The sequence below is a fragment of the Corapipo altera genome, unplaced genomic scaffold (genome assembly GCF_003945725.1).
Source record: "Corapipo altera isolate COAL_440 unplaced genomic scaffold, ASM394572v1 51, whole genome shotgun sequence".
Classification (NCBI taxonomy): Eukaryota; Metazoa; Chordata; class Aves; order Passeriformes; family Pipridae; genus Corapipo; species Corapipo altera.
In genome coordinates, this window is record NW_020884892.1 from 4,450,969 (window position 1) to 4,468,537 (window position 17,569).

At 37.6% G+C, this 17,569-nt stretch overlaps 1 protein-coding gene across 5 annotated transcripts in view; it reads right to left on the bottom strand.

Moving 5' to 3' along the window:
- Nucleotides 1-2,110: 2,110 nt before the first annotated feature.
- Nucleotides 2,111-17,569, bottom strand: part of PHF20L1 (PHD finger protein 20 like 1) — a 50,745-nt gene continuing 35,286 nt past the window's right edge. For 2 of the 5 annotated variants that reach the window (XM_027645544.1, XM_027645542.1), the window contains 7 exons: nucleotides 15,234-15,398; nucleotides 14,666-14,847; nucleotides 12,675-12,774; nucleotides 10,315-10,510; nucleotides 9,540-9,909; nucleotides 5,889-6,051; nucleotides 2,111-4,746 (listed from right to left, as the gene is read on the bottom strand). In XM_027645544.1, coding sequence (XP_027501345.1) covers nucleotides 4,604-4,746; nucleotides 5,889-6,051; nucleotides 9,540-9,909; nucleotides 10,315-10,510; nucleotides 12,675-12,774; nucleotides 14,666-14,847; nucleotides 15,234-15,398 — 1,319 coding nt within the window. In that variant the 3' untranslated portion in view covers nucleotides 2,111-4,603. Of the gene's footprint in view, nucleotides 4,747-5,888; nucleotides 6,055-9,539; nucleotides 9,910-10,314; nucleotides 10,511-11,456; nucleotides 11,544-12,674; nucleotides 12,775-14,665; nucleotides 14,848-15,233; nucleotides 15,399-17,569 lie in introns of all 5 variants that reach the window. The other 3 variants (XM_027645543.1, XM_027645541.1, XM_027645540.1) reach the window with 2 other exon arrangements.

Consider the following 17,569-nt stretch of genomic DNA (forward strand, 5'->3'; position numbering starts at 1 on the left):
AAAGATGGTCAGCTAATAAAATGTGAGAATAGCAATGGGCATTTCAAAAGTCATTAAGCCTCTGACTTCAATAAGCACTCCAAAATTAAGGTTCATATACTACAACATTTTAAAGCAGCAGTGAGAAAACCTAGAGTTCCAGTGTTCTAAACCATCCTGTTTGCAATTGAATGGCATCACTGCACACATCCCCCCCTTACACATCGGCACCTCCACAGAGCCACTAACAGGGCAAGGCAGTCGGGATGGCCTGACTGCTCTACTGGCTATGAAGTCCCTGCCTCCAGAGTCCTTCCCATCCTCTATTTGTTATTTTTACATCAAGCTCCAGTTCAGTTCAGGATCTGTTTTGTGCCTTTTAAAGTTCCAGTGAAGAAAAATGGTTGCAGTTTCCCTTCAAATACAAAGGAAAAATGCTGTGGTCTGCAAACATCAAAATTATTCTATAATTCTACTGTAATGTTTGAACGACTCCTTTACATCCTAACCCTCAGTTTGGTAAGGAGTGCTGGAGCCCAACAGTGCCAGAGGGGTTAGAAGCCAGATGAGAGCAGAGAAAGATCAGCACTTGCACAAGATAGAAGAGGCTTATTTAAGGAAGACAGTAGAAACAGCTGAGATTTTGATCATGGTACACACACATCCTAGGACACACTGGAGGCTGAGAACAGAACAGCAGAGGAGACCCCTCCCCATGACTGCTTCCCACAGCAGGCAGAGGAACTGGGCATGAGAACAGAGGAATGAAGCCCTCCAGGTAACACAGAAGTCAGAAGCAGAAAGCTGAATAACAAGAGGAACAGATGCAATCTGCAGAACAAGCAGATGAGGAGCACATGCAGAAGCTCAGAGACAAAATTAAGAGAGACAGGTGGATGTACAAGAGGACTCCACCCATGGAAGAACTGTCTCAATTCTCTGCCACCCAGTAAATACAGGAAATCTAGCAGAAAATTGCAACCCATCTTCGTCTCTTTGAAAGAGGTTGACAGGCTTCTGTTGCTGTAATCACTCCACAGTTAAACAAAGATCTGTGCACCTAAGGCCAGAATATCCAAAATATGGGCACTACTCAACTTACAGCTACCCAAGAAAGGGTTAGCAGGAAGCATCTTCCAATCCATTCCCTGCCATAGGACCTGAAGTACCTCAGTTTTGTAACCAGAATGTGGCAGCCCCATCATGTTGTCCCAGATTACACCACCAAGACTATGTTTCATTAGTGACTGCAATTAAAACACAGTTCCTGATGCAGATGCCTAGTTTGGTAACAGGTAGGAGCCGGCTTTGAAAGAAATCACCTCAATAACTCCATTAAAGAAAAAAAAAAAACAAAACCCCCCAAAAAACACCTATCCTCAGACAAAAAGCTGGGCATTCAAGGGTTCCACAACTTTGCCACTTAGCCCTGTGAAATCACAAGAGGCTTCTGTACAATGGCTTTTCCCTTTTGTCTGCTACTATTTAGGACTTCTATTCAGTCAAAGAGGGCTGTAAATTTAAACATTTTACCTCTCTGTGCACATATATAAAACAGTCCTTACACTGCCACATACTATTTTTGCCACAGAGAGGGTATGCCCTCTCCAGCAAACAGCACAATTCCAACTCATACTCCGAAAAAAATGCCACAAAAAGACTGCATGTAGGTCCCTGGCTTATTTAGGAGGAGGCAGGAAGACCAATGGAAAATGATGCCTACAGGAAAAAGATTCTCTTGATAAGGCCAACTAGGAAGAAATACTGGTAAGAGCCAGATCACATCAGGGTTGACTGGCACACAAGAAAAGCAATCAACTATAGGTTACATTCTGTGCAAAACACTCAGCATTTTTATGGCACTTGACTTGTAAGTGTTTGAAAGAAAAAAACCTCAAAAGCATCCCAAACCTCTGAACACTTGAGAAACAGGGGTCAAAAACTAAAGTTCACGTTACAGACCAGCACCACAACTTGAGAAAGCAAACTCAGACAAGTTTGTGAAGCATTCGAGCAGTACACGATGTATCATAGCATGGTCCATATGGACACTGAGATTGTATTTCCTAGAAGATATGAATGCTTGTAGAAATTTTTACAATACATGACTACACAATGAAAATTAAAAAAATACTGAACAGACTGTTTTTGTAAGCACAGTCCATCCTGAACAAGGCAGGATCTTGAGGGATAAAATTACATATTCATGTAAATTCAGAGGCCATTACACATACAAACAGAAGACACATTAAAGCTGCAAGTGCAACTTCAACTTCGACCTTAGTACTTCCTGTTCAGGATACTATTCCTCAATCTTTGCACTAAAAGTAAAACCTCTGTCCTCTCCACTAAGTCCACCTTCAGTAACATTTACAATCATATTACATCACATGCATGCACACACATTGCATAATAGTGCTACAGTGTATGCTGTATAAATTCTGTAAATATACTCCACTTTGTTTCAAAGTAACTCATCTGGATTTACACTTCTCTTATACAGTACACACAGTACCACATTCAGGGATATGCAGCAAGTGAATAGTACATAAAAAGTCTCACATATCCAAAAGCAAGTAGGTCACTCAATTCTTCGTATTGTTTGAAGCAGTTATTTAAGCATCAACTATATAACACAGAGTTATTTTATTTATTAACAGTTGCTATGAAACATCAACAACTCCTCAGCTCATATGTTCCTTCTGCAATATGGAGTTGCAAACCATTCCATATTTCCATGTTACCACGCAGCCCTGTGATGTCTCCTACAAGCTTGATGTGGGAAGACTTTTTAAATAGCAACCATTCTGTAATAGAGAGTTACATTTTGCTTTGGCCATCAGGAGTGATAACTCACTTCAGATATGATAGACAAACAGGAAAGGTCAGGATAGGTTTATTTTAGCAATGAACCAATCACTCTGTTTTCTTTCTCAATAATGGTTTTATCATGAAAGTTCAATGCAATGGTTGCAAAGTCTTTCCCAGATAATCCATCTTTGGCACATTTTTCAATTGTATGTATCCTTAAAAGGCATTCCAAGATTTTTTGATGGTCTGTACATAATAACAATCACTTCTTTTTTACATTTATCTGTAGATCAGGAAGAAAAGTGGAAAATGTAGAGTATGCAGAATAGGTTTAATAAACAGTTTTACATACAGTACCTTACATATAGAACAGTGTGTTTGCAAATTTAAATAAATTTTTGAATGTACAGTGGCTTGTACTCTTATCAAAAGGTAAATTCAAGTTTACTGTCTATCGGTTCTAAAATGCATTTATACAGATAACTAGAACTGATAAACAGATGTGAGGCATAAAATGTTCAAGTATCTTAATGTCCTCAGTTAAATAGCCTCCTTTTAACAGTCATATTTTACAAATTTCAAAACCTGTACATACATTATTTTCAATTTTAGAAACTGCTTGTTAAAAGGTAACATGAACCACCAGTTCTTATAGTCTATTGTACTAAAACTAGACATGTGTAGATAGAAATGTATATAGTATGTATATATGTACATGTGTGTCTGTCCACACATACATACACATACAGACATGTAAGTAGCACTGGATACAGCGGCAACTTATAACCACAGGAAAAGTCCCGGGCTCAAAATCCAGCAAGAGCTAACAGAGCAAGTAGGCTGCCTTTGGTTTCATGACATTTCATTTACTGAAGCTGAAAGATTTTATAAAAAAACCATCTTGGATAAGGTATCTTGTGATATTTTCTCCAGTGGTTTAGAATTTTCACAGCCACAGACAGTTTTGCTGCTCTCCTCATTCCTCATCCCAGCTGAGGATGGTGAAGTTTTCAGAGGGCCAATACCAGAATAGAGCTACCCAGGACAAAATCTGTACCTTGACTCCTGAATACTGCAGTAGAACATAAAAAAATTTAAACTAGATACAATTTTGGATGGATTGCTGGCACCAAGTAGGACTTTGGAAAAAAACCTTCACATAAGTCATAATCCAACTCTCATTCCAGTGGTTTTAACATCATTTGGCACATCTGACCAGTATTTGCCACTTATGTTTTAAAGGAGCCTAGGGGTGCTGTTCTAGGGATTTCTATGTAAAAAAATATTTTCAAAAGGAAACCATGATAAGTAATTTCTTTCAAAAATCAAAGCTAGTATGTTCATCTTCCTGAACCTCATGAGAGAAGAAAATAATCTAAAAACTTTCCTTGTAGAGAGAATACAGATCTCTCTGTGTCTATCTTTCACTAGTAAGATAAGAGGATTGAATTTTTAGTCAGCTGAATTCTGCTAATTTAGAAATGTTTGCCCAAGGTTTAAAAATAGTAGCTCTTTGCAGAGTTTTTCTTTGTTCAACTTGCTTGTATATGGGGATTTACTTGTTTAACATGTTGAAATCCTGAGACATTGACATTTCTCAGTATATCACACACCATTGAAAATTTTAATATTTTCAGTATAACAGATCCCTGACTCTAAACTTCCTCTCCTCTTTCTAAATCTTCAGACTATTAACGTAATCAGCAAAGAACCAGACAAATGTTCAGCTTTTTGCTGTCTTCCTGTCAGTCTTGTGGCTAGTAAGAAAATTCACTGTAAAGAACCTATTTTTATTTCTTTATTCTTCCTTTTGTCATACAGAGCAAAGTGTTGCTATTTGCTGTACTTTCCCCATGTCAATTAAGAGCTGTTTGATACGTCGCTTGAGCTGAGGCAATCTTGCCAGAGGATCTGGTGGTTCCAGTTCTCCAGTGAAATCAAGCCAGCTTTCTAAAACTACAGAAGGAAAAGGAAGAAATCGATTAGAATAAGTCTTCAAGAAACAGTTTCCATAAAAATTAAACTTTGCTTTCTTACTCTCTGTCTTTTGTAACAAGGGAAAAATACACCAAGGGTGTGATATTTATTTCACTAAAAAAACTTTTATTAGGGAAACATCAACTAATTCCCTGTTTATTTTAAACAATGCAAACATATCTTCTGATTTGATTGTTACTATAAAAAGGTACCTGGGAGTAATTTATACTCTTGGCTTACAATTTACCATCTACACAAATAAAAGCAACTTTGGTTCACAATCTTCTATGACAGTTCTGTAACAGAAAATGCAACCCTTAAATGTAGGGCTTGCTTGTGCCACTGTAACAAGCTCTTGTGGTCAAGGTCCAGATTACAGAATGGCTGTCCAACCTTCAACAAATGTTTTCAAGGAATTTCTATGCTTGTAGAAACAGAGAAGGGGAAAGGTCAACCCTGTTAGCTTAGAAATACTGCTGAGTAAAAGCAGGAATATTGGAAGTAAAACTGCAAATAGAAATAAGACAACTTTGTTTGTCAAAAGAAAATTAAGGACTCCTATGATTAGACTACAAGCTCCTCTCATTCCTGATTTCCATGACAGGCAAGTCATAGAAACTTAAGTGCTGTAATATTCTTCTACACTATTTCATTCAAGTTTTCTCATGAAGACTGAATTGTCTTCATGAAATGAGCTGTTTACTAATATACACCAACCTTGAAGGCAGAATGAACACATCTGGTTTTTTTCCCAGAATATTGTCGACTAATAGAACAATCATGCAAAAACCACTTCGGACATAGAAAAATTCATCAACTACATGATCCACATCAGGACAAAGACTAGGTAAGTTATCTAAGCTTTCTGAAGTCTGTCAAATATCACAAACTTTGAGCTCAGGGGTTCTGAACACAATAAAGTGCTTAAGCTACTTTATTGGGCACTAAAAACTTTTGGATGGGGGTGAGGGGATCAAGGATACGAGCTCTGTTTATAATCCTGGGACCCAAGGTTGAACACAACACTTAAAAATCCATCCTCAGGGTCTCAGATCCCCTTGAATATATTGGCTATGGCAGATGTTACAGGTGCATTAACAATTATCTGGCAATGCAGTTACCATCAACTTCTTTTTCAATCAGGTCCATTCTGCTGGTGACTTCGTTCTGTACATTCTCTATGTGGGTAAGGAGATTTAGCTGCCATTGAAGATGTGTGTCCACTTGTTCTTCTGAGCCTTTCCTTTCATTACAAACAAACACTGTGTTTCCTTCAGCAGAATTCTTCTTCATAGGAGCAACAGAAAGAAAAAAAAATTGCCGTTTAAGATGGTTTTTTTCTTTGTTTTAATTTCTGGTGTTGATTTCAACATTTAAGTCACATGATAAACTAGGCTGGCTTAGAACTGTACTTCTGCCTACATGACAAAAAGCATACTCAAAAAGCCACATAGCATGACACATCAATAGACTAAACCAAACAAAATGCAAATTCCATACAAATGAGCATATAACACCTCCTGCCTCATTTCCCTAATGCTAAGGTTTACCAGCTCAAGCACTTTGTTTAATGCAGTAAGATAGATTGCACTTCTGTGCCCTTCTTATATAAATAGCAACTTAAATCATGAAATGTTGAACTGTCTGGGTCTACTGTCACCAAAAATGTGCAAAATCCTACAGTTTGTTTCCATGAAGGAAAACTTCCTAAAATGCAGTAGTATCTAAGATGTCCACAGTTATTTTCTGGCAGGAATAAGCTGGTCATTTTCGTTCACAGAATCGCAGAATGCGTCAGGTCGGAAGGGATCACAGTGTGTCATCTGGTCCAACCTGCCTGCTCAAGCAGGGTCACCCCAGAGCACATGGCACAGGATTGTGTCCAGGTGGTTCTGGAATATCACCAGTGAGGGAGTGACTCCACAACCTCTCTGGGCAACCTGTTTTATTTGCTGATTAAGACAAAATACTTCTCCTCCTACCTGCTATGGTCCCACCTGCCTCCCAAGTGCAAGTCTGGGACAGAACTGAACATATCTGGGGACAGTTACAGTAACACACAGGGTTATGCAAACACAGTATCTGAGGAAGACTGACTTCTTTGAAATAATTAGTATCTTCACAGCAACTCAGAGATAATACAAAAGCTCCTAATCTTCCTGTATTTGATATTTCAGCTACTGGAAAGAAGTATAAGAGATTTAATGAGTTAAAATATTCAGCATCTCCATTAATTAGCAGGATTAACAGTTTCCATTTTATATCCACTATGATTTCATATCCAGTGAAGTTCTCTCACTACTGAAGATTCTATTTGAAGAACTAGAATGCCGGATACATGTGCTCACACAGTGTCAGTTCATGGCAAAGGCCAGAGCAAGGAGTTAATCTTATTGTATTAATACACTTCTCTGAAGAGCTCAGCTAATTTTCCACATCACATAAGAAAAGAATGTTGTTAAGTCTGTTATCAAAATATTTCTTCCTCCAGTTAAGAAGGAGTAAAAGAAAATAGGGACTGATGGATTTTAAGTTACTACTCAAGCAAAAAAACCACTAACTTTCTTTTTAAGACTTAAAATCAATTTAAAAAACCCCAAAACAAATAAAACTTAGATTGACCTGCTGGCAGCTTTATCAGCAAGTTGTGGGGGACAAGTATTGCTAATACTCACAATGTTCATTAAAGGAGTTAAAGTTATGTATTAAAGATAGATTTTAAAAGACATAAAAACCTCAAAACTCTCACACCTTTCAGATAAAATCTCTCTTCTCTCAAGCTATCAGGTTTGCCTCCACAGTGTTTTGAGTATTCAAATTGCTATTAATTTTATGGAAGATATTTCCAACATAAATAAGAAAAGCCCTATTCCTTACAATTTTCAGACCCTCTCTAAACCCTCAAGAATGACATTTTTCCCTTGCTGTATAAGGGCCCAAGTCCATAATTCTAAATCCAAAATCACCTTTCAGATACGTCCAGTAAGTCAGAAAAAATTTCAAACCTAAATAACACCTAAATAACATCATAAAGTCAGTTTTTTCCTTCTAATGACCTCTGTATTTATTCAAATAGTTAATAAATGCTCCTTGGAAAAAAAACCCCAAAAATCCAACAGGGATCAATGTAGGCAATCAGGGAGCAATGGTAGGAGAAGCAGAGTATAGGATCCAGTTTGTGAAGAAGAAATAAACTGAAGGTTCAGGTGGGGAAGGCTTGTTCTTTCAGAAGCAAAACCAAGGAAACTAAATACTATTTCAAAAAGGGACTTGATAACACTCAATCCAAATACTGTTTATAAGAGAAAAGAAGGTAAGCAACAGAACTGCAGATTAAGACAAAACAGTGTGAAAAACCAGAATATTCAAGGCTCTGCAGGATGCTAGAAAGGAGAATTCAAAGCCCTAACTAAAACTTTCACAAGGAGAGGTGAAGGCAGCACCTCACAGGGAAGTCAGATCATCTAAAGATGGCCCTTCAATGCCACTTTTAAGGCAAGTCATAACAGGTTCATGGAGATGCCAAGGAGAGCTTTTCCATGCCTATCACATTTAGACAGAAGGACTTATTTTAGTGTCAAGGTTACTGACAAGGTGAATTAAGGTGTCCTAAAGGAAAAAACATTGACACTACCCTAAGCAGATCTCTTCTTGGCTTAAAACAGAAAGCACCTAGCTTTTTAGATATATGCTTGAGTCTCTAAAGGAAACATTGTTTCACTACTCACATATATTTTCTTTTAATTCTAAATGTATTCATAATGTTTACAATGATAATTTAAGCTACTGTTGGAAAGAAAGTGTATTTAACACTGATGCACAACTCCTCGTTATACAAACTGAATACAGTCCTGTGATTTAGCATACAAACAGTTATTTCAACTACAAACTAGAATGAGCCAAAAATTTCCCATTCAGACTATATAGCTTACATGCCACATTTAAAACCAAAATTCAAAGGAAAAAAAGGTGAATCTTACTCATTTCTTCCACACCAGAAACAGTACTTCAAAAAGGGGGATGAGTTGGGTGATTTATTTTCACACAGTTGGTATTGTAGAAAACAGGTTTGTTTCACTTTGCTTTTTGTTCAAAGAGAACTCTTCACTAAAACCAGACTAACAAGTTTCAGACCTTTTCCACCAAATAATGGATTCAAACCATTAATGTAAAAATGAGAGAGAGATGTTTAAATAGCAAAATATAATACTGGTTAAAAATCTGTAAAACATTTAATTAGAAGAAATATGCAATATAAAAGACAGAAAAGAAGTTGCATATGAGGTGAAATTAGTTGCTCAGTAAATTATTACTTGTGAACAGCCATTCCAGATAGTGTTGCTATTGAAGAATACAGTACAATAATAAACACTACTAAAAATCTGTTTAACAAAAAAAAACCCCCTCCACATTAGATAACAGAACTGATAGAAAAATGGAAACGTATCCATTTTTCCTCACCTTCAAAAACCACTTAAGTTCTGCTCCAAGACCCTGCATTTTAAGCATAAGGGGTTTTCCCCCTCTCAAAACACTGGATTGAGTATAGAAGTTTTAGTATAGGCAATACTTGAACCATACTTTGCATTTGAAATGAATATACATCACCTGAAACTGTTTCAGTGATCCAACTTTGCTTCTCGTGCTTTCTGCTGACTTATCTGATATAACATGTTGACTTGCACTTTTAAATACTTGTATATGCTTCAGCTTGATCAGACTGAACATAGTGGTCCAACTAAGAAACTCCCCAGATGAAGGAGGATACTTACCTGCTCACTCATGCCACCATCTTTAAAAGAATATTGTAAACAGTTTTTATTCTCTGTGTGAAATTCCTGATCTTCCTCAAAACTACTTGTGTCTTCATCATCTGAGCTCATAGGGTCAGTGACTGCTTTGTAGTCTTGACTAAAACTCTGTGGTTTTTGGTAACTGTGCTCACTTGTGATGTATGTTTCTTCCATCTTCGGGGGTATACTGGGTGGTTCTTTATGGTTTTGACTATGACACGTCCTTTCAGCTGGATTAACAGCATCCTGTAAAGTTACTAATTTTTTCTCTACCCCAACAGTTCTTTGTTCTTGTTCTTTTCGCATCCCTGAATAAGCCCAGAGATGAAGGTCTGGGTGATGCTTATTTCTGCAATGAAGGGGAGGAAAAAAATCAAGTTACAGAGAGCACCACTTACAGCACTGAACTATTAAACATCTAGTTTTGCTAGATCTCAGCTACTGATAAGCACCATCATCAAACACTAAGTATTCGTAGGTCACTCATCAATTTAGGATAAATCTAGAACGTCCCTTGAAAAATAAAATTGACAAAAAAAAAAAAATCACCAATTATCCCAATACATCATATCTTCTTAGATACTGAACACCTAACTCCCAATGAAGTTGAGGGTATTCTACATCTTGCACTTGAATTACTTAAACTATTATACAAGAAAGAATTCTAATGTGAGAGAAAAATGTATATGGGACAATGGTAGTCTCTGCTACCTGAATATCTACAGCTGGAAAATGAACCTTGGATGATACTTACTTTAATATCCCGATCTTCAACTGCAACCCATGCAGTATTTCCGTGACACCATAAACATCTGCCAGTAGGTGATGTGTTGACACAATCTTTTTGGCATTAAGATGAGAGTAGTTTTCTTTCAAAAATGATAATCCACACATGTGTCCATTGTTTAGCCAGTCTTTGTCATAAAGATATTTGGCACTCCACCGCTGTCCTGGGGTGAGCAATAAACAAATTGAGGGCCATCTAAAGTCACAGCAGAATTACATTTACAACTCAAGTGCTATAATTATATGCTGTACTCTCCTAAATGTCTCCTAACATCCATAAAAGGACAACTCAAGATCTTGCTATTAATATATTAAAATTTAGTTTTCATGGATTAAGAAGAAAGTCTTAAAACGTATGAAAACAAAAATAAGCCTGAAACCTCAAGATCTCTCCAAATGGCATTTGAAATTAAAATCTAATCATCTTTGCCATCAAATTATATGATATTAAGAACTGTGATATTATCAAAATAATCACCAAAAAAGAAGTTTAAATTGGCATTTTATTTATCTAAATACTGCAGCTTACTTTTTTGTAAGAAAAAGGAAGCCTAAGTTACCAAGAGAAATGTTAGAGAGTGCATTTTATACTGACATATCCAAAAAACCTAGCTTGTTTCTAAAAGACCAGTGTTTGGCTTTAATACTCAAGTCAGTGTCTATTTATTAGAAGTCAGGAGAAGGCTTCACAAAAGCAGATATTACAAAGTTATCTGACAGCAGAGTTCTTACATTCTCCTTTGAGGTGCCTTTCACCAGATATCAGGGTATTGCTGTATGTGGGCCCTTGGTCTCCCATGCCATGGTAACATCTACAGCCTTAATCCAACCAGCATGAACGAGTATTTACCTAATGCTTCTACAGGAACTCAATGCTTATTCAAAAAACCCAATCAAATTCAACCAATAATAATAAAAACACAACCAAAACAAACCCCACCAAAAAAAACCAAAAATCCCCAAACTAGAAATGCATAATGCTAATTATTGCAACATTATTGTTTATAACAAGCAACCCAAATGGACTGACCAAAATATCTTACACTCAATTTCAAATCAGACTATCATCATATACAGAACAAAGAATGGGTTGATGGAAGCCCTTCATACCTTTCAGGAGAATACCCTGTCTATCTCCTTTTTGCCCATTATCCCAATACACTTTAAAATACTGACATTGAGAATGACTTTTTTCTCCTGACATAGAAAGAAAAGAAGTAATGGTTAGGAAGGGAGAGAAGATAAAAATTAGGGACACAGACTCTGCATAGCAGGGGAAAACGAAGTACCTAGCACAGTGCAGGGAAAGAACACAAGACAAATTTGCTGGGTCTAGTAAGAAAAAACTTGACTGCTCAAAGAGACACCACACAGAACTATCAAAAGAGACTCTCTACAACCAGATTAGATTCAGACTGGGGCAAATGGAACAAAGTCACATCTTTCCAGTTCTATTTTCCTAATATTTCTTCGCAAAAACAGCTAATAAAAACTCTGCAAACAGTTTTCAGATTTCACTTCTTAAACTTATAATGAAAGTAAATTTGAAGTCTCATTGCCCTTTTGAAACAGCTGGAGTGCTGGATATTTCACCAGAAGACAGGTATGTGCATTTGTATCACCCGTCATAAAAAAATACAAAAAATTTTCTTCCAAATTGTACAGTTTTTCTCCAAATACGCATTAAGAAAAATGGGTTTATCAGAGAACTGTTTTTAAATCAACACCTTCCTAATCAAATGTATTCAGTTTAAAAGTAAATAGAATTTTCCTAGTTCTTAAAAGCTGAACCAAGTTCAACGTGTGCTGTTCGTGCACTGCTGTTTACCATAAAAAGTGTTAGATTTTTCTGTCTTTTACAGAGTCAGTGCCACATCTTTGCACAGTTTGGGGCAAATGCAAACATTATAAAATTGTAATTAATAAGAAATTACTTCCACAGCATTTTTGAGTGTACTGAAGTAATCAGTCCTTTTTCTCTAAAAAATATTTAAATGAAATGTGATTCCAAGTATTGGCAAAACAGATCTCTGAACAAGAATGATGTTTGGAAGTTCCCACACTACACAGACATAAAAAAGTTCTAAGGTTTTGGGGGAATTCAGTTTCAACATGTAAAGCAATATGAGTAAGATTTAGCACAGCTGACCAAGATGTTTCTAACAGGAAAGTAAGTTTCTGCTGAGAGCCAAACTTAGAATCACTCGCCCCAAAGAAGCAAAACACATAACACAAAACAGACAAAGCGTTAACAATTTAAGCAATGCATAACATCTCTGCTCAAAAATCCCAAGCAGAGAGCTGCAGATAAAGGTGGTTTACCCATACCTGGTGGATCTCTGCAGATGTAACAGATGTACTGATCTGGAATGCTGTCCTCCAACAGTCCCATGCATACACTGTGCTGCCAACACAAGCACTCTTCACACTGACATCGGGGGAAAAAAAAAAATCAAAAGGAAAAACTAAATCTGAGATAAGTAGATTCAAAAAATCAGGAGCCATTTCTTGTATCATCAAAATGCAAAGAACAGCAGTTTAAGTTAAATAGCTGGTTTGAGCATGATCATTTTAGTTGGGCAATTTGTGTTTGGGTAGGCAAAGACATTAAGATAAAAAAAGAGCTCTAGTTCTGAAAGTTACCTCAACCACAAATTCCAAACTGGAGAAAAAAAAAAGAAACTGAAGATGTAATATTTAATAATATTTTATTACAACATTCAGTATTTTAGCACCTACATATTTAGTAGTGAAACATAAGACAGGAGTATAATATTACAGTAAAGTAGAAAGATAATGTAATACATTACAGCATAACAGTGAAAAGCAGAAAACTCTTCAGTTTAATTATTTATATTTACAAAGCATCTCTCCAGTGCGCTAGAAAGATGTGCTTTTAATATCGTACCAATGGAAAATCTAAAGGAAAAAGAAAATGAAGAGAAAATGAATGAGGAGAAACAAGAGAATAGAAGAGTAAAGCAGAAGAGAGCAAATGAGGGTCTAGAAACAGCAAACTAGTTGCTCTCAGTGAGATGAAGCATGAAGAGGAAAAAATCAGGCTGCCACTGGACTTCAGGAACAGGCAGGAAACTACCTCTTATAAAGACATTTCCCTTTCTCAACTCTGTGCTTGCCAGTGTTTTAAATATGTGCTGGTTTACTACTGAAAAATCTCTCCTCTTTGCTTTGACTTGCTTTTGAGTATCAACCCATTTAAAACACCAGTCACCTTTCCTCCTGTCATACCACTATGGCTACAACTTCCTCTCCTCTCTCCAAAGATTTCTACACCAGTCCATTGGTCCACATCATTACCATAAGCCAAACTCCTGCTCAGCTCCTCCAAAACAGCACTTCTGCTCCCAGACACAGACTCTGTGTCCTTCATTTTCAGGGCTCTGTCATTTCCAAAAGACTAAGTCCACTAACACAGGACAGCCATACCTGCTTCCTTCAAATCTTGACTAAAAAAGCTCCACACTTTCAAAAGAAGTTGCACCACAGTCACAGTAGAATATAAACCTGTTTTCTGAATGGGGGGCGGGGGGGAAAACTACAGGAAATTCATGGGTTTTTTAAAGTTACTCACAACCAAGTTCTTCCTTACTGTTGTTTGCATCTGATTTACTCACTACATTATAAATGCCTTGAGAAAAAGACTTGAAATTACTCATTAGTAGATGGGAAGTGCCCTCCTTATTGGAGTATAAATAAATAAGCAGCAGGAGTTGCAATCCATCAACATTTGAATGCTGTCATGATATACTCTTCTTCCCTTTTATCCATACCAAGTTAAGATTTAAATTCTCAGCAGTTTCTAAAACCTGGTAGTGATATCCAGTGTGAGAAGTGCTGTTCTAAAGATAAAGCACACACACCACAGTACTGACAATATTAGTTTCTGCAGAGGAGTAATGTCACAGCTGAGGGTCGTTTACAGTGAGTAGAGAGGTTTCTACAAGTGTAGGTACTGTAAAGCACAAGGGCCAAGGCAGAAGGGCTCATATAATTGGGATGGTCTGGGGACAGATGCCACACTTTCTGTGTGGGAAAGGATACTTTATTCCAAATTTATCAGCTGTCTATAAAGAAAATCTTTCCTACATATCAAATTGCAAGAGAAACCCCATCCTAGAGCAACAGTTCTGCACGCACTCTGAAGAGAGCCAAGCCAAGTGCAGAACAAAAGATATTTTGTTATTGTTCACTTTATTTACCGCTCTCTACATAACTTCCGTCTCCAATACATCAAAAGGGCACCTTCAGAGCAAAACAATCCCATGGAAAATGCAACTCCACACAACAAATTTCTTTACCTGAATCATAAAGCCATTTTCTTCATCCAGTTCACAAATGCATCTAACAATTTCATTGAGAGCATCATCTTCATCCTGAGACTCTTCAAAGTTAGTTGAATCAAAATCCTGATTGTATTCATCACCACTAAGTAACAAACTCTCTGTGGAAGAATCATCCAAGAACTCCACATCTGAAAGGTCTAATAAAAATAAATACATGTGAAATTGTGTGTAGAGAGGCACAATAATTCAGAGAAATACAGGGATTTTGGCAGTTAAAAAATCTTAACCTGCGTATAGGAAAAAAAAAAAATCGCTCTCAAACACACTGCTGGTATATCAGATTTCACGATGAATTCTGCAAAATGTCTTTAAGGTGCTCTCCTCAGAAGCAGAGTAGCAACAATTAACCAAAGTAAGTATAATGCAGAACAGCTTGAGGAGTATTTTGATTTAAACAGATGAAGGTTAAATCAGTCGCCATATTTATAGCTACAATCCAAACATAAGCTGAATTATTTTCTTTTAATTCTCTTTCTTAAAGCATTAAACATGTAAACCGAAATTTGCTGTTCAGCCAACCTACTTTCTCCACTAAGGTCAACAGACAAAATAGCTCTTGGATACTGGTAGGTTGTGTTCTTCTCCGAGAACATGCTGCGCAAAGTCAGGGAGCTGCCCGACGACCGGGTTAAGGGAGAGGAGCACCTGTCCAAGAATTCAACAGAACTGTCTTCATAATCTGAATAATCTGAAAAGTTAAAAGAAAAATTGCTCTTACAAAAGTAGTTTATGACAAATGCAAAAAAAAAAATACTGTTTATACTGCAACATTATGCTCAGAAGTACAGAATATTAACACTGAGGTATCAGGAGGATGAAAATGAAACTACAAAATGGCAAAACTGCTTTGTAACATTTTATTAAAAGAATTCCAGTAAGAAACATAATCAAGTTTGATAGTTAAAACAAGCATCACCAATTTAATCCCCCCCAATCTCTGAATATCTCTGAATGTACAGAGGAACAATTTTTCCCGGAACATTATAGTCTCCTTTTTCCACAATTCATCCCTGTACCACCTGCTATCCTTAGAGATGCTGCTAGTAGTTCTCCCTTTTGCCTTAGGTCTGCTTGCAGCACTACCAACGTTGCTACCCAGAGGTAATCACAGATCCTGTCAGTGTGAGTGACAAAAGCTTGTCAGCACACCTGCAGAGGGACATAGGGAGCCCAAAGAAAACCCTCTTGGGATGCTCCCAAGGCCATGTCAGGAGCCACCAGTCATCGACAGGCCAACGCATCCTGGGACAGGCCCAGGAGCACCCAAGGAGAATATACACAAGCCCAGAGAAGGAGGATGAGCAGGCAAACAACAAGCACACCCTGCCCAGGCCCCTCTCAGGGCTTTCCCAGCAGCGCCATTGCCTCCATTGTCCATGTATGAAACACATCATATGTTACCCAGAGGACTCTCTGGATCACCTTCTGGACTAAGGGTGGTTAGAGCCCAGAGATGGGGCACACTATGGGATGTAGGGGAAAATAATTTTGGGATTGCAAAAGACTCATTATGGAATGTTTATGAATGAAAACAAAGGTGGGGAAAATGGATGGACCAAAGTGATTTGGGGAGAATAGGGGAATAACAGGATAAAGAGGGCCAGTTGTGCATAAATAGTTTGGTGGTCAGAACACTTGTCCGGCACGCCCCAAGTCTGATCTGTTCTGGGAGAGATAATGAGCCTCCCTCCTTGGAGACATGGAAAAGTTGTCTGCACATAGTCCTGGGCAAGTGATGCTTGGGGTTAATGAGATTGCTCAGGGCTCCATCCAGCCCATCCTTTAACACTTTCAGGGATGGGGCATCCACAACTTCTCTGGGAAATCTGTTCCAGAGCCTCATCACTCTCACAATAAAGCATTTCTTCCTAATATCTAATCTAAATTGTCCCTCATTCATTTTAAAACTGTTACCTCTTGCCCTACCATTACACTCCCTCATAAAGAACCCCCATCCTTTCTGTAGGTCTCCTTTAAGTACTAGAAGGCCACTGTAAGGTGTTCCCAGAGCCTTCTCATTTCTAGGCTAAACAGTCTCTCAGTCTTTCCTTATAGGGAAGGTACTCCAGCCCTCTGATCATCTTCATGGCCTCCTCTGGACCCACTTAAGCAAGTCCATGTCTTCAACTGGTAAATACGAGTCCCCATCCATTTACTTCTCTTAAAACTTATTACTTTGAATATAAGTGAGTAATCAGATTTGTACACTTTCATCCTTCTGTAGGAAGCATTCCTGATCCCACCTGTAACAGCTTTCCTGTAATGGGTTCCACAACATCCTTCTCCCCTAAATAACCCTCCATGAAGTCACTGTTCCTCTTTAATTTCTCTTGTCAAAAGCACACTATCTCCATCATTTCCCAAGGATATTCACTGTAGAGGAATCAACTCGAGTAGTTGAGCTGATTATTTCAACAGCATTGCTATCAACCTCACTGTAACAGAGTAGTATCAATAACAGGTGTTACCTACCTTCTGCACAATCAGCATTTCATATATACACTCAGAGAACAAATCCAGTTTTTGTTTGTTTTGAAGTCTTGTGCAAAACTTATCTGGTGCACACAACGTGCCCATTCCCTGTTCTTCCCAAAGATGCCTCAATCTGACTCCAAACTAAAGGAGCATGTCTCACACCCTTACACTTTTGTTCATGCCTGGAGTAGAGTGCACTAGTCCTGGAGAAAGAGTCCTATTTATTTTGACAGATAGGCTTTTTCAGGGTCAGACACTCGAGTCAGAATCCACCAAAGAATTTTTCTTTTTTCTCCAATTTAAAAAAAAAAAAAAAGGCCAGACAGAATACCTCTGTATTGCTAAAACCAGATTTTCACAAGATGAATTTGATAAGAATAAGAA